This window comes from Mytilus trossulus, chromosome 10 (genome assembly GCF_036588685.1).
Source record: "Mytilus trossulus isolate FHL-02 chromosome 10, PNRI_Mtr1.1.1.hap1, whole genome shotgun sequence".
Classification (NCBI taxonomy): Eukaryota; Metazoa; Mollusca; class Bivalvia; order Mytilida; family Mytilidae; genus Mytilus; species Mytilus trossulus.
The window spans coordinates 75900943-75927930 of NC_086382.1; the positions used below are offsets into that span (position 1 = coordinate 75900943).

Below are 26988 nucleotides of genomic sequence, written 5' to 3' on the forward strand. Positions count from 1 at the left end.
GTATCTTAAAATCGGCATGACTTTATCAGATGACAATACTAATACTAAAATAAGGCTTGCACATAGTTATATACTTTAATTCAGTCACGGACCCGCAATATCAGGGGTGTGCTCTAGTATATAATAATTGAGACCACACTGTTTATGCATTTATTATCACAATAAGCATATATTAGACTACCGTCAACATTATTTTTATCATAATATATATATAATAATTGAGACCACACTGTTTATGCATTTATTATCACAATAAGCATATATTAGACTACAGTCAATGACTAAAATATTATATATAAGTGATATGAAATGAAAAAGACATGCTATGATGTACACACACTTGTTGAAACTAAAAGAATTTTTATTACTTGGATATTTAAATTCTTGGTTTTGCCAATCACTGCATACAAAGCCTCTAGAAAATGTGTAATTTGTTGAACATTTGAATTTATGGTTCACCTGTATCCATGAAACCAAAGAAAAACTTTGTATCCAACTAACAGTAATAAATCCACAGTACTGGTTATATCACAAACTATATTTTTCTTTGCATAAACACCTACTAAAATTGTCAATTCAGTTGTTATGATACCAGTTTATTATTGTATTTTGATAGGCTTTTGTGACAGTTGTAACATCAGAACAGGAGGAAGAAGAAGGAAAGAAGAAAACAGTGGAGAAAGTATTACAGTATCCTTTATTGATAGTGGGAATATAAAAATAGCGTATACAGCCACATTACAATGTGCATTTTACTCAAATGAAGATCCCTGTCAATATTTGGTCTTTAATTGGGAAATTTTCATGGCTTGCAGATATTTTGATGTAAGGTTAACTTAAAGTTTCAAGTTTCAAGTCATTTGTTAGGAGGTGTTACCCAAGATTTTTTTACACAGTATTCATAGAATAAATTGTAAAGTACAACCTACAAAAAGGGCTCTCCACGGTTAGTCCATATTGGATAGGGGGCAGATTTTTTTGAAAGAGGTGGAAATATTATGAAAGTATGGGAAATCCTATGTTTCCAAGCAACAGCTATGTTTTAATGATGTTTTCCCTTATTTTTCGCACCATTTTAACCTCCATTATGAAAATCTGCCCCCTATCCAATATGGCCGAACTAACCGTGAAGAGCCCTATTGGAAAGTACAAGTCAACATGCAAGATAATGAAACTCCTGCAGGCAGTTGAAATGGGGTATAGACACATATACCTCACAACTTTGAAATGATGTCTAATGGAAGGTATGATTTCTGACTTCTATATAATTGTCCAGGCTTTCTGATGAGGAATATGGAAGAATAAGTGTAAATAATGGTAACTTTTATTTGTGGGGTATAAAAAGTGACTTTACTGAAAGGAAAATATTTGTTCCAACTATTGTCTTTTGTCATGATTTCTTGACTTCATTCTGATTTAATTCACTGCCTAAAACATAGTTTTACTTTTATAGTTAATGTTTTTATACCAGACTTTTTAGTTTCTTGTGTACAATTTGGAAATTAGTATGGCGTTCATTATCACTGAACTAGTATATATTTGTTTAGGGGACAGCTGAAGGTCGCCTCCGAATGCAGGAATTTCTTGCCACATTGAAGACCTGTTGGTGACCTTCTGCTGTTGTGTTTTTTTTCTATGGTCGGGTTGTTGTCTCTTTGACACATTCCTCATTTCCATTCTCAATTTATTTAAATTGAAACAGTTTTAAAGTTTCCTTAACCCTTTGTCACCAGAGCTCGATTTATAAGAGCTGTATCAGAGTTACAGTTCCTGGGATTTATAAAACCTACCAAGAGGAAGACGGACCATGTGGCACGACTAACCTGGGGAGGATGTTAAAAGACAGAACAAGCAGGCAAAGTTGAGATTGAACAAAATTTACCCTGGCTATTATGCAGAAGGGATTATTTCTAATATTAGTAATGGAGTTCATCATAGACAGAATCATTATCATGGAATTTTGATGGGTGACTGCAACAAATCAAAATCTTCAAGGAATGACATTTTTGGCGAATGGCAGTATTTGCAACCACAAATATTTTTGAGTCAAGTATCGAGCCATTTGGTCATCAGATGCATAGTTATGACAATAAATTATATTTTTGTAAACTTTTTTTTATCTTTATTGTCCAACAACAGTAATATATAATTCCTGACATTCACTCATAGTCTTTATCACTTGTAGTGAAACTAATTGAACACCAAATGTGGAATCAATACAAAATTTTCACCTTGTATTAATTGACATAAAAGAATAATAGAAAAGAAAGTATTTGGGGTATCCATCCATGGCAAACCACATTGATTGTTGTTCTTCATATTAAAGTCACAGTGATGCCTTTAACACAGAAAAAAATTCCCACCTCTCTCCAAGTTCAAGACAGTCTACCCCTGACATGGTTTTTGTCATAATTTATCAAGAAAATCAGGCTTATTAGTGAGAACTTTGGAAGATGTAACACGTCCAACTCTGACCCCGTCTAAAAGAATATGCCGTAAAGTATTATATATTTAAAACAAAATTGTTCCAACCAATTATTGAAAATATCAAACTTCAAATGTGTATAGAACATATATTGATAATCTATTTTTTCCTTTCTCTGCTTCATTGGTAGTCACTGTACCTAATTTTAATGGCATTGATACACAGTGAACATGTGGTTAATGTAAACATACTTATTTATAGTGGATTGGGAAACAAGTTATTGCAACTTAGACATGTTATATTAATCCCTTTCCACTTTGCGAGTACTGCCATGTAGTGGCATTAGCCTACTCTTTTTTTGAAATCTACAAGGGTCTTTTACATGCTAGGAGATATGGCTCTCACAAGGGTCAGTCATTTATTGTTCCCTTCTGATGGAATATCATCTTTTCTGAGGACCATACTCACAAATGGTGTCAAGGGAGAGCTTAAAATTCAGTCCCTGAATCTTTCTCCACAGATCAGGAGTCAATGAGCAAAACCCATACAGCATAATAAACATAAAAGGTCTGACCTATTAAACAAAGTTTAAAACTATTAAAATGAGAATTAGTTGAGGCAAATTTAAGTTAGAGACCTGAAACGAAAAAATAAGCAATTTTACCATTTGTAATGGGGCAGAACTCTAGAATGGTAAAAGTGACGCCACCAAAATTCAAACTAGATCTGTGTTTTGTGGTTATGAGCATTGTGTAGAAGTTGCATAACATTTGGTTATGTCAAACTAAAGTTCGAGAGCGGAACCAAATTTTGGGACGTATAGACAGATGACAGACAAGTGTAAAACTTAATGACCAGTATACTACAGTTGGGACATAGAAAGGTTTAATTTATGTACAAAACAGCAACAGAATACAACCAGATGCTTCGCAGGGCGTAGCTTTATACGACCGCAGAGGTTGAACCCTGAACGGTTGGGGCAAGTATGGACACAACATTCAAGCTGGATTCAGCTCTAAATTTGGATTGTGATTAAATAGTTGACACAGCATAGGTTTCTGACACAGAATGAATGTGTTCTAATGAACTTAAAATTTTTGTTTTCTCTTAGAGCAATTCACTATGCTGTTCAATATTAATCCTCTCAAAATAATGTTTGAAGAAATTTTCTTTTTATTTATGAAATTTCAAATGAGAAAAATTGAACCCAATTTTTTAATCACATCCCCCTTTCCCTTATTCCAAAACTAATCTCAATTAAAATATTCTAATGGAGTTTGCAACAATAACTACTCATTTAAATACATCATAAAATAAACTGTAAATAAAATATCACTGAATGGTAAAGATTATTTAAATTTATCAGTTGGTAGTAAAAAGTGAATATACATTGTATATTGTATATAACAAAGATTTAAGTTGATTCTGGACAAAGAAAGATAACTCCAATTAAAAAAAATCTTGCAATAAGATATTTCTTGCTTACTATTTTGGACAAAGAAAGATAACTCTAATTAAAAAAAAATTTGCTATTTCACAATATTGTGAAATTAGATATTTCTTGCCATTGCACAATACTGTGCAATTGAAAAGACTTGCTATTCCACAATACTTAATATAATAATTTTAGATCCTGATTTGGACCAACTTGAAAACTGGGCCTATAATCAAAAATCTAAGTACATGTTTAGATTCAGCATATCAAAGAGGCCCAAGAATTTAATTTTTGTTAAAATCAAACTTAGTTTAATTTTGGACCCTTTGCACTTTAATTTAGACCAATTTTAAAACTGGACCAAAAATGAAGAATCTACATACACAGTTAGATTTGGCATATCAAAGAACCCCATTTATTCAATTTTTGATGAAATCAAAAAAGTTTAATTTTGGACCCCGATTTGGGCCAACTTGAAAACTGGGCCAATAATAAAAAATCTAAGTTCATTTTTAGATTCAGCATATCAAAGAACCCCAAGGATTCAATTTTTGTTAAAATCAAACTAAGTTTAATTTTGGACCCTTTGGACCTTAATGTAGACCAATTTGAAAACGGGACCAAAAGTTAAGAATCTACATACACAGCTAGATTCGGCATATCAAAGAACCCCAATTATTCAATTTTGATGAAATCAAACAAAGTTTAATTTTGGACCCTTTGGGCCCCTTTTCCTAAACTGTTGGGACCAAAACTCCCAAAATCAATACCAACTTTCCTTTTATGGTCATTAACCTTGTGTTTAAATTTCATAGATTTCTATTTACTTATACTAACGTTATGGTGCGAAAACCATGAAAAATGCTTATTTGGGTCCATTTTTGGCCCCTAATTCCTAAACTGTTGGGACCTAAACTCCCAAAATCAATACCAATCTTCCTTTTGTGGTCATAAACATTATGTTTAAATTTCATTGATTTCTATTTACTTAAACTAAAGTTATTGTGCGAAAACCCAGAATAATGCTTATTTGGGCCCTTTTTTGGCCCCTAATTCCTAAACTATTGAAACCAAAACTCCCAAAATCAATCCCAACCTTTCTTTTGTGGTCATCAACCTTGTGTCAAAATTTCATAGATTTCTATTAACTTAAACTAAAGTTATAGTGCGAAAACCAAGAAAATGCTTATTTGGGCCCTTTTTGGCCCCTAATTCCTAAAATGTTGGGACCAAAACTCCCAAAATCAATACCAACCTTCCTTTTATGGTCATAAACCTTGTGTTAAAATTTCATAGATTTCTATTCACTTTTACTAAAGTTAGAGTGCGAAAACTAAAAGTATTCGGACGACGACGACGACGACGACGACGCCAACGCCAACGTGATAGCAATATACGACGAAAATTTTTTCAAAATTTGCGGTCGTATAAAAACAAATGACAACCACTGAATTACAGAATCACGAATCAAGACCGGCATGTAGAGAATGTGGCAGGGTAAATATGTTAGCAGGTGCCCTACCCTCTCCAACATGTGACCATACATCATATCAAGATAACTAAATAGACCAATGAACCATGAAAATGGGGTCACGGTCAGATGAACCATGCAAGGCTGACATGTACAGCTAACAATGCTTCCATAAAACAAATATAGTTGACCTAATACTTATAGTTTAATAAAAATAGACCAAAACACAAAAACTTAACGCTGAGCAATGAACTATGAAAATGAGGTCAAGGTCAAATAAAACCTGTGCGACTAATATATAGATCATAAAATATTTCCATACACTTAATATAGTTGACCTATGGCGTATAGTATTTGATAAAAAGACCAAAACTGAAAAAATAACTTTGACCACTGAACCATGAAAATGAGGTCATGGTCATTTAACATCTTTCCGCTAGACATGTTCACCTTACAATCATTCCATACACCAAATATAGAAGACCTATTGCTTAAAGAATGAGAAAAACTGACCAAAACACAAAAACTTAACTATAACCACTGAACCATGAAAATGAGGTGAAGGTTAGATGACACCTGCCAGTTGGACATGTACACCTTCCAGCCCTTCCATACACTGAATATACTAGCCCTATTACTTATAGTATCTAAGATATGGACTTGACCACCAAACCTTAACCTTGTTCACAGAGCCATGAAATAAGGTCAAAGGTCAAGTGAAAATTTTCTGACGGGCATGAGGACCTTTCAAGGTACACACATACCAAATAGAGTTATCCTATTACTTATAATAAGAGAGAATTCAACATTACAAAAAATCTTAACTTTTTTTTCAAGTGGTCACTGAACCATGAAAATGAGGTCAATGACATTGGACATGTGACTGACGGACTTCTTAACATGAGGCATCTATATACAAAGTATGAAGCATCCAGGGTGAAAGCTTTTAAGAAGTGAACTAACACCGCCGCCGTAGCCGTAGGATCACTATCCCTATGTCGAGCTTTCTGCAACAAAAGTTGCAGGCTCGACAAAAACCACCACTGATGACCAAACATTATATTCATTCACATGATATGATGGATGTGGCCACTTTTTTTATGTTGAAAATAACCACAGCTAGTAGTTTTAAATTCATGAAGTAAATATTTACAATAAGTTTAGTTTTTATCAGGGGGGGATCCAGCCATTTTAATAGGGGGGTGTTTCCTAACCCAGGACAAAAGGGGGGGTTTCCAACTTCTAACTACATGTCCCCATTTAAATGCATTGATCGTCCCAAAAAAAGTGGGGGTACCAACCCCCCCCCCTCTGGATCCGTGTCTGTTTTACTAATTAGCAAATAACTTGTGGCCATTTACAATTTATTCTTCAGAAGCTATTACATATATAAATTGCTACTATATATAATTATATATAACATGAATCTTATAATATAGTCAATGAAATCTTCTCGCTTATTCTCTTAACTTACAATACATTAATTTAAAAGTTGTCACTTTTTAAGTTCAAAGTATAAAATTTGTAAAAACTGTATACGTAATTAAATTTGTGTCAATTGTGTGTAAATGTTTCGTCTAAAAATAGAAAACAAATTCTGGTTAAAATTAGATAAATAAAATATCAATAGATAACTGCAGTTTTTATCCTCCTATTTTCTGTACTAGAATTTAAAATGACAAAATAAACAATATTATTTTTGAAATTTAAAGTTTGAATGTTAATATCTTTTTAAATCTTTAAATTTTCTTTTCAATTAAAATCTTCAGTTTGAAAGTACACAACATATTATACACATCGATGCATGTATACATGTGTATTTATTTACAAGTTCTATGCCGTATACATTTCATCATCCGACAACCCATCAGAATAATGCTGCTCTTCCTCCTCATCTTCCTGTTTATGTTTATTCCTACGACTCTGTGCTACAAGTTTAGCTGCCTTAGTTGTTGGTTTTCTTCGTTTTGAGGTACGCTCTGGTGTTGTCTCTTCTTCGTTACCTTTCCTTCTCCTCTCTTGGTATGTACCTTTCATGTGCTGTTGTACATGTTTCTTCAGATGATCAGCACGTTGATAAAACTGATGACAATACATGCATTCAAAAGGCTTCTCACCAGAATGTATTAACATGTGTCGTTTGACATGCTCTTTTCGACGGAAAGTTTTGTCACAATCAGTACACGAGTAGGGTCGCACATCATCATGGATTTTAACATGACGACGCCAGTGCTCACGTTTTAGGAATACCTTGCCACAGACAACACATGGATAATCTAATTGAGTTTTACGTTCTCTATTATGCCTCCTTCTATGTTCCTCTAATTTTTTCTTATCTAGGAAATGTTTGTTACAGATGTCACACTTAGCCATTCTGACCTTGAGAATATCTTTATTAAGGTCACCATCGCTGTCTTCATTTGTGTCACTTTCATAAACTTCCTCAACGGTCAACTTAGCTTTTCTTGGTGATGGATTTTTTCGTTTGGACTTTGATGTGCTAGGTGCTGACATTTTCATAAACTCTTGGTCCTCCTCTATAGCCTTACTGACTTGTTCAACCACATAATCAATGGCACTGGTATCAGTCTGCTCAAAATCTTCATACACTCTTCGCCTCTTTGGTCTGTGACTTTTTCTGAGAGGTTTCAAACCTTCAGCCAACGGATCACCTGCAACTTTGTCTTCGCTTTTTCCAATTGTTTCAAATCTGCCGACAGCATTATCAGTAAAAGTCATCGTTAGTTGTCCAGCATCAGTATTGGAGACAACTACGGTTTGTATTTCTGAATCAAGTTCGTTAGAATTAGCGGAAACTTCCACTTCACTGTCAAGCATGTCATTGACGGCTAGAGCATAGGATTTCAAATCAGCATCTACATCATCTTCCTCCTCCTCCTCTATGTCCTGTTTCTCAGTTTTAATGTTATCAATGCTAGAACTGGAAGTGGCAACTGTTTTCTCTTTTGAAGCACCAAGGGTGCTTTTGCCAGTAGGACTGGTATCATCAGAAATAGTATCCTTTGCTAAATCATTACGCTCTTTTGAAACAGGAGATACTGAATCATTCATCTTTTTTGCAAGACCTTCTTTGGAAACAAAATTGACAAATTTTTCAATGCCATCGATAAAAGTTTCAGGTCTTATTTGGTCAGCCATGGGAGTAATTGACATAGAGGGAGTTTCATTTTCGGACATTTCTATATCTAAAGATGCAGATATTTGTGTTTGCTTCAGAGCCTCAGAAGTTGTTACATTTTCTAAGTTTTCCAATGGAGACAAGTCATGGTTTTCCTTCAAAGTATCAGGTATGATTGAGTCTGTGTTATTTGAAATTTCTGTATTGCCAGTTTCCATGGTAATAGAAGATGTTAGTGATTCTGTATTACCATGATTAACACTATCTATATTTATATCTTGAGCTGAATCATCTTTACAGACAAAATCCAATAAGTGTTCTCCCTCGCCATTTGTTGTTTCATCTCTACTCTTGGTAACCATGGAATCTAATTCCTGGGGGGTTTTGTGTGCAGTACTGTGTTCACTTGTACTTTCTGTGATTTTCAAAGCAGCGGAAGCACTAAGAGCAGCTGATGCATTCAATGCTCCAGCCATATCGACCTCAGTGGAGGAATTACCAGTGGTCATCATTTCTATGTGAACTTCTTTATAAATGTCAGACTTTGGGTCTTCCAAAGGTATTAAGCTGTCACTTTCCATTTATCACTTCTAAGGGAAACCACAAAGTTGATTGGCAATGACCACTTCACTCTGGTTTTCTATAAACCCTGAAAAAGAAAGTTATATATACATATATATACATGTACAGTTAGTCACTATAATTATAAATGTGATATACAAAACTTTTTAATAGGCTCTAGAGGCTTTTAAAAAACCTGTAGCTGCATGACGTATGTACATGTGTAACCTTCATTTTGTGTTTTGGCAGCAAAATAAACCAACAAAATGCAGATACATGTATAAACCTTTTGAAATGCCATTCTGAAAAAGTTAGAGAATAACCAACATCTGACAAAAAAAAGCAACAACCATGATCAAACTTAAAGATGTGATTCTGAAATCAATGATTCAAGTAGTATCTCTGACTTTTCAAGCATGACAAAACAAGAATGTGTCCCAAGTACATGGATGCCCATCAGTGGACAGTGAAAATGGGATAAAAACTCTAGTTTGGCATTAAAATTAGAAAGATCATATCATAAGGAACACGTATACTAGGCTATCATTTGCTGTGTGGTATGGGCTTTGTTCATTGTTAAAGGGCATACAGTGACCTATAGTTTTTAATGTCTGTGTCATTTTGATCTCTTGTAGACAGTTGTCTAATTGGCAATCATACTACATCTTCTTTTTTATAAGTTTTAAGTTTATTGGACTTCAACTTTACCAAAAACTTTAACCTGAAGCAGGTGGAACAGACTAAACCAGATGCTCCGCACGGCGTAGCTTTATACGACCGCAGAGGTTGAACCCTGAACGGTTGGGGCAAGTATGGACACAACATTCAAGCTGGATTCCGCTCTAAATTTGGATTGTGATTAAATAGTTGACACAGCATAGGTTTCTGACACAGAATGAATGTATTCAAATGAACTTAAAATTTTTGTTTTCTCTTAGAGCAATTCACTATGCTGTTGAATATTAATCCTCTTAAAAAAATGTTTGAAGAAATTTTCTTTTTATTTATGAAATTTCAAATGAGAAAAATTGAACCCAATTTTTTAATCACATCCCCCTTTCCCTTATTCCAAAACTAATTTCAATTAAAATATTCTAATGGAGTTTGCAACAATTACTACTCATTTAAATACATCATAAAATATTAAGATGTAAAAAAACTGCTTGTTATCACTGAATGGTAAAGATTATTTAAATTTATCAGTTGGTAGTAAAAAGTGAATATACATTGTATATTGTATATAACAAAGATTTAAGTTGATTCTGGACAAAGAAAGATAACTCCAATTAAAAAAAAATCTTGCAGATATTTCTTGCTTACTATACTGGACAAAGAAAGATAACTCTTAATTAAAAAAAATTTTGCTATTTCACAATATTGTGAAATTAGATATTTCTTGCCATTGCACAATACTGTGCAATTGAAAAGACTTGCTATTGCACAATACTTAATATAATAATTTTAGATCCTGATTTGGACCAACTTGAAAACTGGGCCCATAATCAAAAATCTAAGTACATGTTTAGATTCAGCATATCAAAGAGGCCCAAGAATTTAATTTTTGTTAAAATCAAACTTAGTTTAATTTTGGACCCTTTGCACTTTAATTTAGACCAATTTTAAAACTGGACCAAAAATTAAGAATCTACATACACAGTTAGATTTGGTATATCAAAGAACCCCAATTATTCAATTTTTGATGAAATCAAACAATGTTTAATTTTGGACCTCAATATGGACCAACTTGAAAACTGGGCCAATAATCAAAAATCTAAGTACATTTTTAAATTCAGCATATCAAAGAACTCAAAGGTTTCAATTTTTGTTAAAATCAAACTAAGTTTAATTTTGGACCCTTTGGACCTTAATGTAGACCAATTTGAAAACGGGACCAAAAATTAAGAATCTACATACACAGTTAGATTCGGCATATTAAAGAACCCCAATTATTCAATTTTGATGAAATCAAACAAAATTTAATTTTGGACCCTTTGGGCCCCTTTTTCCTTAACTGTTGGGACCAAAACTCCCAAAATCAATACCAACCTTCCTTTAATAGTCATAAACCTTGTGTTTAAATTTCATTGATTTCTATTTACTTTAACTAAAGTTATTGTGCGAAAACCAAGAATAATGCTTATTTGGGCCCTTTTTTGGCCCCTAATTCCTAAACTGTTGAAACCAAAACTCCCAAAATCAATCTCAACCTTTCTTTTGTGGTCATAAACCTTGTGTCAAAATTTCATAGATTTCTATTAACTTAAACTTAAGTTATAGTGCGAAAACCAAGAAAATGCTTATTTGGGCCCTTTTTGGCCCCTAATTCCTAAAATGTTGGGACCAAAACTCCCAAAATCAATACCAGCCTTCCTTTTATGGTCATAAACCTTGTGTTAAAATTTCATAGATTTCTATTCACTTTTACTAAAGTTAGAGTGCGAAAACTAAAAGTATTCGGACGACGACGACGACGACGCCAACGTGATAGCAATATACGACGAAAATTTTTTTTAAATTTGCGGTCGTATAAAAACATAATGCCCATAAATGGAACATTAAAAAGTGTGGAAAACTGATTAAATGGACCATATAACTCTGCACAAAATCATCAGACTGGAACAAAATTTGAACTTGATCTGTCATTTGTCATGATAAAAGTGCTATTTTTAAGCTTTAAGTCATGCAAAATTGCCAAATTCTGCATAAATTGTGTTCACGAAAAACATTTTTTTGTGAATAAAAAGAAGTCTACGAGATAGAATTTTGAAATAGTACAGGATCCCCTGAAATTTTTTTGTCACTGGAGAAATTATGTTAAATTGTGTAAAAGAAGGGATTGTTTTATGATGTCAATAGTTTGTGTCACTCTTGTGCCAGAGAGGCACAGACACTTGTCTCAGAAAAAAAATTCCTATATACACACAAGGTACTTAGCTAAATTTTTTGAAAAATGACACCCAGTCCTGAATTTTTTTATTTCTCGGTTGTCAAACCTACTTAAACATAATATTCTGTAAATCTAAATTGATTTATCTATAAGAAGTTGGTCAATGGGATGTTTTTTTACATTCGTTCCAAGCTTTGGCAACACCCAGTCCCCCATGCTATTTTATACTGGTTTCCCATGGGTCAATCGTCTGGCTTAAAATAAATGTGGGAAATTTTGGTTAATTTATAACTCTACATTAGTGTCGTTGTGTACACGTGTGTTTCATAACAAAATGAAAGTCACATAATCTGTAAAGAATTTACAATAAAGATAATAATTTATAGTCAGAGGGAAGCTGACAGTTTTTATTTTAATAATTTTTATAATAATTCAATCACTGCGGGATGGGTGTTGCCAAAGCTTGAGACAAATGTAAAAGAACATCCTGTTGACCGACTTCTGAGGCCTGCTTCTAATGATCCCGACAACAATGATAGTCGTGTCATATACCATTGTATAGATAAATCAATTAAGATTTACGGCATATTAAGTTTAAGTAGGTTTGACAACCGAGAAATAAAAAAATAACGTGCATTCGGGACTGGGTGTAATATTTCAAAAAATTTGGTTAAGCACCTTGTGTTATATTAAGGTACATGTATATGAATATTTTTTTCTGAGACAAGTGCCTGTGCAGAGAGGGTAGGAATGCCCTTTACTGTCTGGTGTCACACTAATTTTATGCTGTCATTATAATAATAATAATAAATTCTTAATTTAAAGAGGGTAAACTCAGTTAGTTACAATAAACATGATAAACTAATCTTTAACAACAAATTAATTACACTTCCATCAAAATATTGTGATGCGTACAAGGCTTCAAAAAATTATAGTGAGCTTACATGTAGGTTTTGGAAAAATGTGATTCATCAAATAAGTCGATTTTTTATTGTCTGAAAGAAAGTGTACATTTTATCATCATGCACCAGATATTACCTTTAACATGTTTAACATCATTTTGAAAGATTTTTACTTTTATTCATCATGAAGTACCCCTAGTCAAAGACTCAAACAGCCATTTTTCGTCCACTGCTAATTCATCAACTTATCCTTATCATGATTTGTCAGAGGTCCCAAATAATTAATGTTAGGATCATTTTTGGAAGAAAAAAAATTGATGCTTCAAAATCAGTTGATTTTTTTATCGTCAAAAAAAAGTGTACATTTTGTCTTCAGGCACCAAAAATGACAGGGTGTTTTCTTCATTTGGTAAGAATTTTTACAGTTATTCCTCCTAAAGGTACCCTCTTCCCTTGATGACAATCATTTCAAGAGGCAGAATAAACATTATCACTATTCACGCTTGATCTGATTATCTGTCATGCTTGAAAACAAAACTTTACAAAAAAGAGATAATTCCAATTGTGAACTTTCCATTTCAAAGTAGCAACATTCCAGCTGCACCTGCATTAGGGGTATATATCTCCCAATTGATACGATATTCCCGTGCTTGCATTTCCTGTCATGATTTTCTTGATAGAGGGTTGCTGCTCACACGAAAGCTACATGAATTAAACCAAGAGTTCCAAATGGTGAAGTTGAAATTATCCCATTGTAAATTTTCATGACTCCATCATGAGTTGGTTGACCGTTATGGAATAACTTATCAAATATGTTCTTGACGTCATAACTACAATCCCCTTCCCTTTCATGAATGTGACCTACCGAATTAGACTATTTACCAGATTTGTTATCACATATCCAACACCACGGGTGCCACATGTGGAGCAGGATCTGCTTACCCTTACGGAGCACCTGAGATCACCCCTAGTTTTTGGTGGGGTTCGTGTTGTTTATTCTTTAGTTTTCTATGTTGTGTCTGTTTGTCTTTTTCATTTTTAGCCATGGCATTGTCAGTTTGTTTTAGAGTTCGACTGTCCCTTTGGTATCTTTCGTCCCTCTTTATTGACATCATACAACAATTACTTTTCCATTGTGGCGTCAGATATTTTGTATTATGATGTCAAAATTTTATGGGAACCTGTTTGATGTTTAGTAATGATTATACACCTTATCGCTAATCCCGGCTGACAATGCCGCTTGAACTTTTGACGTCAACAACAATCACTTTTCCATTGTGGTGTCAGATATTTTGTTTCATGACGTCAACATTTTACGGGAACCTGTGTGAAATCCAGCAATGGCGGATAAATAGCGATAAGGTGTATAAGGTGTAATACTGTTAAATATGGATTTTATAAACTGATCATTGGCATTGAATACCCTTAACCCCCCTTTTTTGTTAACCCGATAAAAATTGAACCAATAGTAGATAAAGCTTTTAAAGTTTGTAAAATGAGATTATCTTGAATTAAGAGTAACTGGAAAGGCACATTTTCATAAATTTCCGTTGCCATGCCAATTTATTGTAAAACGGTACCTCGTATAACAACAGTAACGCTTTGATGCGCTAAAATAATAGTGGGAACAATGTTTAAATTTAGCACGTATCTTATACCTGTATGCCTTCTAGGGAAGCCAAACCACTTGCAAATTTCCTTTGTGGGTGTAGGGGGGTGCGGAAATGATGTCAGCAATAAGGACTGAATAAAATGCTGTATTTTAATTGGTTAAAATTATTTTATGTACAATATTGAACCAATGCCGGTGAAATGCAGTAACTATTCCGAACACGATTACGTTTTAAAAAAAAGTCAACCAACGCCCTCTGATGAAGGCATATCTCAAAGTTGTCTAAAACATATTTTTTTATATCGGATTTTAAAAGAAACTCCCTAGATTTAAAGTCAAAAGTCTGACAACTCTGAAATTTTGAGGGATACCATTCGGCCGTGTACTGAACCATTTTAACCTTGCCGGGTCGTTTCGGCCATACACCACTTCGGTCACCTTTTTGTATGATCTTGTATGGTTTTTCATGTATAAAAATTTTACATTTCTAGAAATTAAAATGTTAAAAAATATTGTCAAAAGTTTCTGTAGATCTTGGCAAGTGTAGATGAAATTAAATTAAAGTATTTTCCCTCTTTAAGGGGGCTCCTGGGTATAAATGATTTTTTTTTCTAATATAGGATTTCGCTATATTTTTTCATAAATGAACTTTATCATATACTTAAAAGAAAAATGAAATAAAAAAATGGAGTCACCGTTCATTTAAGCTAAAATCTGCCTCTGGAAGAAGCATACATTTTTGTTAATGTCCTTTTTTTCTGTAGAAATAATAGGAGAAAAAAATGAAATATCGAAATAAAAAAATAACCTAATATAAGAAATCGCTTAAATTTTACAATTATTTAGTTTATGTACAGCTTATTTGAAAACAATAATAAAACATATAGGTCACCGATGAGTTGAAAAAGATATTTCAAATTTAAGGCCAAAAATTGGCATTTTTGCACCAAAGGGAGATAATTTGGAGCTTTTTCAATTTTTAAAGTCATCTGGGGCCAAACCAAATCATTTTTTGGGTTGTTTTTTGTACCATATCATAAAGTAACAACTAATCGTGTAATACATAAAATTTGTAATGAAAAAATAAAGGTTTAATTTTTTGCTAAAATTTTTGTACCCACGAGCCACCTTAAATCTATTTGATAGTCACTATATAGGAGGGTAGTGAATGTGGATACCTTTATGTCGTATAACGTTACAAAAATCTTGCCAAATGTCGTTAACGGTAAATTTTAGCGCATGACGATGAAGTATAAACTTTCTTTTAGACGATAAAAAAATCAGCTGAATTTGACGTATCACGCTATTGCCAAGTTTTCCACAAATAACGGTACTATAACGATAATATTTTGAGACGTCTGAAGAATCACGATGAGATATTTCGACAAATCACGGTAACTTTTTAACCATTTTGACGCTAACGATAGCCGAAAATGACCGTTTGACGCCTGACGGTAAAGGGTATTACCAATTTCCTTTAGGAATCGTGACATCATTCAATATTCAGTTAGTACAAAAATAAAATTAACGGTACCAATTTTCTTGCACCAGATGCGCATTTCGATAATACATGTCTCTTCAGTGATGCTAGTGGCCAAATTATTTGAAACCCAAAGCTTATATAAAAGATGAAGAGCTATAATCCTAAAGGTCCAGAAAGTATAGCCAAATCCGTGAAAGAAATCAGAGCTTTGTATGACGGAGATACATTCCTTAATTTATAATAATTTCTAATATTTTGTAACAGCAAATTTTAATAACACAAAAAAATCCGTATTTTCATGCCAGTACCGAAGTACTGGCTACTGGGCTGGTGTTACCCTCGTGGACTAATAGTCCATCAGCAGAGGCATCGACACAGTGAAAGTAATAAAATTAACGGTACCAATTTTCTTGCACCAGATACGTCGTAACTACAATCCCCTTCCCTTTCATGAATGTGACCTACCGAATTTGACTATTTACCAGATTTGTAATCACATAAGCAACACGACGGGTGCCACATGTGGAGCAGAATCTGCTTACCCTTCCGGAACACCTGAGATCATTCCTTGTTTTTGGTGGGGTTCGTGTTGTTTATGCTTTAGTTTTCTATGTTGTGTCATGTGTACTATTGTTTTTCTGTTTGTCTTTTTCATTTTTAGCCATGGCGTTGTCAGTTTGTTTTAGATTTAAGAGTTTGACTGTCCCTTTGGTATTTTTCGTCCCTCTTTTATACATGTGTCCCATTTGATACATATGCCAGACAAACTTAACTTCAACGGTTTGTGGTTGTCATAGTGAAAATTTTCCTATCAAAAAATATTTGAAGAGACCATCAAGGTGGAATTTTGTCTTCAGGATTATACAAAACATGCATATTAAACTATCTACCTTTAAAATTCAACCTACAAGGTTTTTCCCCATATTTGCGAACAAATCACGAAAAATATCTTCTTGCATATGTATTTCTATTTGGAATCTTGCTATTTTACGATTTTCAGACATTTTATATGATCTTAAATAGCAATTATACTATGACTACGCTTCCGATTTTTCAACTTAAAAGGCCGAAAGATTTCAGAGTAGACAGTGTCCATTTGTACAAGGACAAAAGCCTAAAACATGTACAATTCATCTACAGTAACATTTGTGTACATGCGAACAAATTGTTCAATCGAGATAGGTATTGGCATATTGACATTTTTATTTAAGGGGCTTATATAATCCTAATGTAATTGCTGCCGTCATGATATGGCAAAATGGCCGCTATGCAAATTAGCAAATTACTCCAAATTTTGCCATATATGGCCCCTAAATAAAATTGTGTATAAGTTCAGTGAAAATTGACGTCACTCTTAACTCCAAAACAAAGAAATCTATTAAAATAAGAACACATACAAGACTTGTGACAGGGACAAAAATGCGGCGGGGTTAAACATGTATTGTGAGTTCTCAACCCTCCCCATTCCTATAGCCAATGTAGAATAAAGAAACACTATTTTAGAGGTGGCGTGACTCAGATGTGGATACTTAAAAATCCCAAAGATCTTTTAGAGTACATACAATCTAACTCTCTTTCATCTGGTTATAGTATTAACACATTTGACTTTTCTACTCTTTACACAAATATTCCACATTCCAAACTAAAAGACAAATTGAAAGAGTTGGTATTGCTTTGATTCATAAAAAAGAATGGCCAACGTAGATACAAGTATCTTGTCTTAGGAAGGAATAAATACTACTTTGTGAAGGATCACTCTGATTCAAACAAAAAATTCTCTGAAACTGAAATTATCAAGATGGTTGATTTTTTGATTGACAACATAGTTACGTTTGGAGGACGTCGGCATTCCAATGGGAACAAAATGTGCCCCTCTACTTGCCGACTATTATTATGAGGCTGACTTCATGCAGGAACTTCTTAGGAAGAAAGATAAGAAGTTAGCAATATCCTTTAACCCTACTTTCCGCTATATAGATGATGCTCTTTCACTAAATGATTCAAAATTTGGTGACTATGTGGAACGCATCTATCCCATTGAACTAGAGATAAAGGATACTACATATACAGTCAAGTCGGCTTCATATCTTGACTTACATTTAGAAATTGACCATGAGGGTCGGTTGAAAACAAAACTATACGAAAAAAGAGATGATTTCAGCTTTCCAATTGTGAACTTTTCATTTCTAAGTAGCAACATTCCAGCAGCACCTGCATACGGTGTTTATATCTCCCAATTGATATTCCCGTGCTTGTATTTCCTATCATGATTTCCTTGTTACAGGGTTGCTGCTCACAAGGAAGATTTTAAACCAAGAGTTTCAATTAGGTGTGAAGTTGAAATCATCCCTTCGTAAATTTTACGGACGCCATCACGATTTGGTTGACCGTTATGGAATAACCGTTTCACAAATGATATCGGATATGTTCCTTACGTCGTAACTGCAATCCCCTTCCCTTTCATGAATGTGACCTACCGAATTAGAATATTTACCGGATTTGATATCACATAGCAACACGACGGGTGCCACATGTGGAGCAGGATCTGCTTACCCTTCTGGAGCACCTGAGATCACCCCTAGTTTTTGGTGGGGTTCGTGTTGTTTATTCTTTGGTTTTCTATGTTGTGTCATGTGTACTATTGTTTGTCTGTTTGTCTTTTTCATTTTTAGCCATGGCATTGTCAGTTTGTTTTAGATTTATGAGTTTGACTGTCCCTTTGGTATCTTTCGTCCCTCTTTTAGCAATAGGCACAGGTAAACTCAGTTGAAAAGAAGTCTGAGTCCGATGTCAGAAAACAAAAGATACTTAGCAAAATGCATATATGACAATGATAAATAAATTAACAAAGGAGGACTACTAGCAGTTACTGACATGCCAGATCCAGACCTCAATTAAACTGATTGCGAGATTATGACTTCCTCATATGAAAATCAAATACAATCGCTCCCCTTAGTGGTTTAGTATCATATTATCAGAAAATGTATGCGAAAAAACCCGTATCAAGTCAACAAATGGTTTTTACCGTTTAGAATAATTATAGATTATCCTTGATCATCTCAACAATATTGTTTTTCTCGCTTGAGCTGGGACGGCAAAAGCGAGAAAAGCAAGAAGAATGATATGAAAAATTATCACAAAAAAATAACAAAAGGAAAATGCATAATATAGCGATAAATGTGTTTGTTTCCGATGCAAAGACCCTATGATCGAATCAATATTAATACCAAAACATGCACGCCTTAATGGCCCGACAACACTATGATCGTAACTATATATCCCTTCTTATTAGACCTTTTCAACATCTCTCGACACCTACAGATGAGAACGACTACGACAGGTAAAATGTCGTCTCAAAAATAAAAATTGAATTCATTATTGATTTTATTGCTTTCATTGACAGTGATAGAACTTTCCTACAGAGTCCAAATAACAGGATTTTTGTTTTTGGTTTATCATAAAGAAAATGATAAACTTTAGGCAGCAACCATTTGATTTTTTTGGAGAAAAAAAGTTTGTTTCCAGTTTTTGGAGAGAAAAAAAATTTTTTCTGACCCTGAGAAAAAAAAAAATGTGTGTTTCACCCTCAGTTGCCACTATATGTAATGCTAAAATTGTAAGAAAAAAAATGTTTTCGACTTGTCGCGAAAAAAAAGTTTGTCTGGAAAAAAACCCATACCTCCATAAAGGATGACGATTTGGATAAACAAAGTCCTCCGGAAAATGCAGGGGATTATTTCTCCCTATTTTGATTAAAAACCTATCTTTTGTATGGTCATAGATGAGATGCAAATAAAATTATAAGTACGAAGAAACTTGAAAAAAGTACAAAACTTTGTTCCGGAAATTGGATATAGAGAAATAAATTTTGACCCGATGAAAACAAAACAAAATATAGCAATGCCATTGTTTAAATAAAATTAACGAAATTTGATCACTTTCTTGTAAGAAACCCAAAGGTCATTTTCAGGAACAGGGAATGGACACTATGACGAAGGGACAAGTATGTTGTTTTCCAATGTTTTCGGGACACCAAACCCCTGTCCATATTGATTTTGCAATGTCAATAAGCTCTATAGTAGTAACTAACAACTTGAAATATAAATTCCATACGCAGGTACATGTAATACACTGCTTAAGATGTTGTAAGTTTAAAACGAGAAGTCAATTATAGTTTGTTTTCCCAAATTTATTATGAAAAACCTCAACTCTAACAAAATATCTTGAAGCGCTGCGGAGAAGTCCGCCATTGATAAAAAATAGATGTGATATTTTCCTTAGACCTTCAAAATCAATAAGACAAAATCAGAATTTGAATATGCACATCAACTAAGGTGACGAACGATTAAAAATATACAAATTTCGTCATCATCCACAAGTGTAATACGGACATACGGACAGTCCAGCAATTCTTTTTAAATTTTGAAAAATTTCATAAAAGCTTTTACACCAACAAATTAATCTGTATTTACATGCGGCAAACATTTGGTAAAGGACACACATAATCATAAAATGGAAGAGAAAGCGGATCAGGATGCAGGATGGTTGCTGTATTTGTTTTAATCAATTCAACATGAAATGTCGTGTAAATACATACAAAATAAGAATATTATACGACAGAAAAATATATCTATTTGTTTATTTGGTTCATATATATTATCAAGACAACATATAACCGCCAATCCAATATGCTACGTATTGATCATCATGATGGCATTTGTCTTTGAGACGACCCATCCATTTTACTTTTAAACTGTAGGTGTCATTAGTAGGTGTCGAGAGATGTTGAAAAGGTGTAATAAGTCTGTTTAAAGGTTTGGTTAGCTTTTGAGTTGAGTGCCGACCCTTTTCTTCATATATTGGATGTGAAATTCCTGAACTTATACGATGTTTGCTTTGGCATATATAATGCAGTCGCGGATCCAGGGGTGGGGGGTCCTGTGGTTGGAACCCCCTTTTTAGGACGATCAAGACATTTGAATGGGGACATGTAGTTGGACCTCCCCTTTTTGTTCTGGTTGGGACCTCCCCCGTTTAAAAAAAAAAACTATAACGTGATTCTGTACTTTTAAAGATCCCGCCATTCTGTATCTGTGTAAGGAATTCCCTCCTTCAAAGGAGCACTTCTTTTCAGAATCGGTTTAAAACGGTTCACAATATATATTTACAGGACTATATTTACAGGGGTCTTCGGTAAACAAAAAAGCAAAAATCTACGCCCGTGGGGTGAATGCTGGCTACATTCAATGGCCCTTTCGTTTGTTTGACATTATGTTATAATTGTTCTATTATATGTCATAATGTTATTGTTCTGTTAGAAATTTGAAAATACTTTGAACGACAAAATTGTTTTACCCGCGTAGTGGTAAGAACTTCTAGATAATTTTAAATCTCGGTCTGTATCTGAAATTAGTTCTAACATAACTTTTGATTTTTTAAATATTTATACCACCATTCCCCATGTGAAATTATAATATTTTAAAAATACTTTGAATACTTCTTCCTATGTGACGTTTGTATTTTCTGACGACAAACACGCGAAATAATGAATGTAGGTTTTAAATTTGATAAATTCGTTTGTGCTTTTTTGTTAAATATTTGTTTGTTTTGAGATTGTGACATAATGATGACTACTATACCCATATGGTGATAATATTTTATTATCATGTCTGTTAAGTTGTTCACGCATCGTTATTAATATAATGTAATTTGATGCGACTGTCATACTAGTGAGAGGTTAAGTGCTATAAACCCATGTTCAATCCACCATTTGAAAATACCTGTACCAAGTCAGAAATATGACAGGTGTTGTCCATGTATTCGTTTGATGTGTTTTACCATTTGATTTTGCCATTTTGTTATGGAATTTCCGTTTTGAAATTTTCTAAGAGTCCAGTATTATTTGGATTTTACTTTTTGATATGTATTTACGAATGATGTCTTTGTACAGATGATCAAATTTAGTGAATGTTTTGACTAGTTTGTAATATCGAAAGCCCTGGTGTAATAATATTTCAGTAATACAGAGATTTTTTTTCGTTGAAATCAAATACGTTGTTACATACACGACCGAATCGAACAATTTGAGAGACATAATTATCATTAGATGGTGACAAGAGAACGTTACCATCTAAAAATGGATAATTTTAACAATATCAAAATCAATAAAAAAAAAATCATCTCTTTTATCATAAAATTTGGTATTAAGCTTCCCGTTAAAGATATATATATCCAGATCCAGGAAATGGCAGTGTTCATTGTTACTTTTATTTTTATCTAAGTCAGTTTGGCAGGATAACCCTCTTTAGTGTACATACGTCATTACCATCTAAATATCTAAAAGTGCTATTAAATTTTTGAATCAGATGATGTTTCGATGAGTCTTTGCTGAATTTAGCCATAAATTGTAACTCATAACACTACAGAAACAGGTTCTCAATAAGTGGTGCATATTTAGTCTCCATGAGAATTCCGATAACCTGACTGCGATATACGGAATCTCCATAGCGAACAAACATGTTGCCATTAATAATTTTAAGAGCAGTTAAAGTATCAAAGTAAGTCCAATCGAGATAGTTTTTTTGTTTGTTGTTACAAAAAAAATACATAAAAGAGCTTGAACATATATATATTCGCATTCCGACTTTTTAAATGCTACCGGAAAAGTTCGTATTCATAGACGGACATTTGAAACGTACAGAACGTTTGTCGGAAGAGTTAGTATTCATAGACAAACATTGAAAACATACAGGACGGTCGTTGGAAAAGTTCGAATTCAAAGACGAACATTGGAAACTTACAGAACGTTTGTAGGAAGATAATTCGTATTCATAGACGCATATTGGAAACGTACAGAACGTTTGTCGGAAGAATCATTTTTAAAAGAGCATAATTTTCAGAACTTTACCAGTAGACGGCTCGCAAAGATTCACAATGTACCTTCTAGTGTTATCTGTTATATACCAATGCGGTCGATTCTGTATCCAACTAAAAAAATGTTGAAATCTTAAATGAAGAATGTCGCATTTATAATAAATACAATATTCTACTTAGAGAACAATTTTGAATTAGTTGTTTTACATAATTATATGACTTGTATAAAAATAATCGACAGGCCTAAAACGGAAGATATACAAAAACATCATATAGCTTGTCTTATGTAATGTCGAATAGAAAAACATACCTTATAATGGAGCGTACGTATCTGCCAAAGGGCAATTGTTCGACCATTTCACAATTTATTTTATGTCTTTTTTTTGGGGAGGGGGAATAAACCGGAACCGATTTGTTCAACACACAATATGTTATCATTTGCATTTGATAGTAAGTTTTACGGGGAGCAACATTACCCATTTAGACGCCAGAAACAAATTCAAGTATTGCTTGGTATGTGCTAAAAGAGGGACGAAAGATACCAAAGGGACAGTCAAACTCATAAATCCAAAACAAACTGACAACGCCATGGCTAAAAATGAAAAAGACAAACAGAAAAACAATAGTACACATCACACAATATAGATAACTTAAGAATAAACAACACGAACCCCACCAAAAACTAGGGGTTTTACCTTTGATAAAAGTAAAAGTATTGTTTTGTTAAAAGTCGATAAGAAAGTAAAATCAATTGTTTTATTGAAATTTTGTTGATTATCTGTGCTTAATGATTTTCAAATTGGTTTTATCAAACTCTCCGACACAAATTCTTTCCGTGTAGTCCAAACACAGAGCAGACGCCATTGTCAGGTGGCAATTATCAATACACTGTACAAAGTGTCCTTTATGATTGACGACAAATATCAAGTTTTGTACAGTGAAAAACATTTGACACCTACTGTTTGTTACTATACATCCTGGTTCAAACGCTGTTAATTGTGAATAATCACAAAATGCCTTGGAAGAGTTGTAATTAAATTTGAAATTTCCGAATTCGTTTAAAACAATTATTACGCGTCCATTCGTATCTGAAACACAAATGTCTCCATTTTTGTTCTCGGTTACAAATAAAATTCCGAGACCGGGATGAAACAAAGGTTTTCCATTATCATAATTTTGAATTTCTTGAGCTCTTTTTCCATCTGTGTACCGGACGATTTTATAATTCGTATAACTGTTATCAGACATGGTAACTAAAACATCCCCTGATTTTGTACAATGTAGACCCCTCGGGTACCACTGAGGACCTACGTCTATATAAGTTTCTGTCCTTCCTTCTTTAATGATGGTAACCTTGCCAGAGTTCCCTTCTGTGAAGATTAATTCCCCGTTGTTTGTACTAGAAATGTCATTTGCATGTTCACTTCTTGGCAGGCCAACTGTTTCTAGAACTTCTCCATTCATATTTATGCGCGCAATCATATTGTCCTGTCCACAAACCCAAAACTGATCTCCCGGTAAGTTACATGCTTTAGTGGGTACAATCGGGGTCGGGACTGAACGAACTAATTTGGGTTTATCTGATACTTTTCGAAGTATAACTTCTTCCAATCAACGGGTTTCGTTTCAAAGTTAGGGTGTTCAATTTCAAATTCAGAAATATTGTCTCCTTTTTTGTGACGATAATTGACAACTTCGTTAATATCTGCTGAATTCAAAATATCTCTATTTCTTTGTAAAATAAAATATGATTGTGTTAAACATGTATTATCATGTGATTGATAACTATACAGTGCAGATATATCTTCTTTCCTTATATCATCTGCCTCGCTCTGATATCTGTCAAAAATGTCATCAATATTTCTGTGACAATTTTCTCTATGATTCTGGATAGATTTATTCAGTTCGTCATAGGCAGTTGTGGTGTCAGAGATTGCGTTCTCTATCCTTGAAATGTTCTGTTTAAATTCTGGTATAACTTTACTCTCCAAATTAGCATTATGTTTATTTATTTCATGGTATCGATCATTGATGTAACTGGAAAGATTCAGTGTTATGTGACTTTGATGATCGCCAGTTAATCCACATTCTTGACATACGGGTATTTGACATTGTTTGCAAAATCTCATGCATCTCACAAACTTATGTTGTTGACATACTGGGGATTGTATCATGGTTTGTTTCTGTGAAAAAGCCACAATGTCATGTTTATATTTCCTTCTTTTACTCAATCTGTTTTTGAAATGATCATGAACGCAATCTTGACAAAGATTAAACAAACAGGTATTGCAATGATTGTCAGCATCGATGGTTTCACAAACATTACATTTAACAGTATTCTGGTATGATTTGTTAAACCAATTACCCATGGTTCTCTACAAAATAGTAATAGTCTATGAAAACTCTGTGAAATTTATATTACCAGAATTTTATGAACTGTAAAACAGTTAGAATTTTCTACAAGTTGAGGATCAAATGATGTCCTTCAAAAAAAGGCTCAAATGTCAAAAATGCGATCTTTAAGTTTGAGGTGTTTGTGACTCACGTGCTATGAATACGTACTTCGGCACTAATTTTCAGTTTGGTTTATCGATTATTCAGAGCTGTACACGCAGAGGAAGTTCAGTAATAAGAATAAAACAAACATAAGGGACTTATCATTATTTATCTGGAAGGGGGGGGGGGGGCTGGTCAAAATACAGGGGGGTCAAGTTTTTTTCTGTGTGTGGAAAAGGGGGGTTCAATTTTTTTTATAAATTAAATTCAAAGTGGGGGACCAATTTTTTTTACACATGGAAATAAGTACTTAAACACACTTCAAGAGACAAAATGTCAAGAACAACATTGCAACATTCAAATCGAAATACGTTTTTAGCACCCTTCATATAAAGTTGATGTAGGTGATTCATAATCCAAATAATTCCGCACTTCAGTCGCTTTACATGTATTTCACTCACTTTGCTCACTAAATTACCAAGCATTACTGCCAAGTTTTGTGTTAATCAGCTTAATAGTTTGAGAGAAATTAAGTATAAATTAAAGCGAAATCTACAGCGATTTGTGCAAAATTTGGTTCAAAAATACAAAGCATGCTGCATCATTAAGGAATAAAGTGAAGAGTAATAAATTCTCCAATAAATAATTAAATATTCATCTTAGAATCTGCATACAGACAGTTGAATATTGAATACAAAATAATTTTGAGATGATTAACACAACTATAAACGTAACTTTTTGTTTTCATTACAAGATCTCTTTGGGTCTTACTCCCGCAAAATCTGTATTTTTCGGCTAATAAATCAAAATTTTGAGGAAACATGTACTATCACACATTTATAAATGAAATGTGACAATAAATGAGTAACTTAATTGTTCAAGCTGAAAGCAAGAATTATATCTACATATAAAAGTTTAGCGCCTCAATTAACATTTCAATAAGGCCTTACATAAAACTTAAGTTTAAGCAGTGTTTAAAAGGAGGGTTTATAATAGATTCCTATATATAAAAAGCCGCATTTGGGTCAAATTTTGGTTTAATTGTTCTTTAAGTTCTCATTTGATTTGGCCTTCCAATTGTTCAGTTTGATTCTAGCGCCACAGATAAGTTTTCAGTCTTAAACATATCGCTTTTTGACTATATTTATACATGTATAAATATAGCGTCCATGACGAAAAGCGCCCCGGACGAGCACAATTTGTATTTGTTTGTTTTTTTCCCTTATCATTTACAAACAGGCACTTGTCTTTGAACCTTTTCAGAGACAAGTGCCTGTGCATTTACATCATGAAAACAGAGAAATGAAAATATGTTTTCATTATTTAGTCATTTATAACTAAATTATACTCACAAGCTTTGTGGATTGTTTGGTGGTGAAATAAAAATCGCTTTTTGGAACAGTTTAAAAAATAATTTCCAATAGATTGTGCAATACATGAGTTGTTGGCCTTGACTCGATCAATTTCTATTTTTAACAAAATCTATAATGTGTCTATTTTTAAAATTAAAGAATCTAAACCCATCAAAATAAAATTAAACATACATACATACATAAATATACAGCTTATGAATTACATAGCTTGTTTAGGATCAGTGTATACGTCGAATGAAGATATGAACAAATATGACCAAATGTCGTGTGTAACTAATTTAATTATAGTTGCCCTTACTGTAAATATACAATGATTCCGCGTATAAAATTA

The 26988-nt window shown here is 33.5% G+C and overlaps 3 protein-coding genes across 3 annotated transcripts in view; 1 reads left to right on the forward strand and 2 right to left on the reverse strand.

Moving 5' to 3' along the window:
• Positions 1–1841, forward strand: part of LOC134688182 (uncharacterized) — a 76049-nt gene extending 74208 nt beyond the window's left edge. Inside the window, exons 27-28 of the mRNA XM_063548652.1 lie at positions 617–690; positions 1734–1841. Of these exons, the coding sequence (XP_063404722.1) occupies positions 617–690; positions 1734–1839 (180 nt within the window). The 3' untranslated portion in view covers positions 1840–1841. The remainder of the gene's footprint in view (positions 1–616; positions 691–1733) is intronic.
• Positions 1842–6909: 5068 nt separating this feature from the next.
• LOC134688579 (zinc finger protein 836-like) lies at positions 6910–14596 on the reverse strand. The gene is made up of 2 exons (XM_063549388.1): positions 14479–14596; positions 6910–9119 (listed from the first exon to the last, which is right to left on the reverse strand). The coding sequence occupies exon 2, from the start codon at positions 9049–9051 to the stop codon at positions 7165–7167; it is 1887 nt and encodes a 628-aa protein (XP_063405458.1). The 5' UTR covers positions 9052–9119; positions 14479–14596; the 3' UTR covers positions 6910–7164.
• An 8934-nt stretch (positions 14597–23530) lies between these two features.
• Positions 23531–26725, reverse strand: LOC134688183 (uncharacterized). The gene is made up of 3 exons (XM_063548653.1): positions 26637–26725; positions 24376–25163; positions 23531–24334 (listed from the first exon to the last, which is right to left on the reverse strand). Exons 2-3 carry the CDS (start codon positions 25155–25157, stop codon positions 23563–23565), a joined length of 1554 nt encoding a protein of 517 aa, XP_063404723.1. The 5' UTR covers positions 25158–25163; positions 26637–26725; the 3' UTR covers positions 23531–23562.
• Positions 26726–26988: the final 263 nt, after the last annotated feature.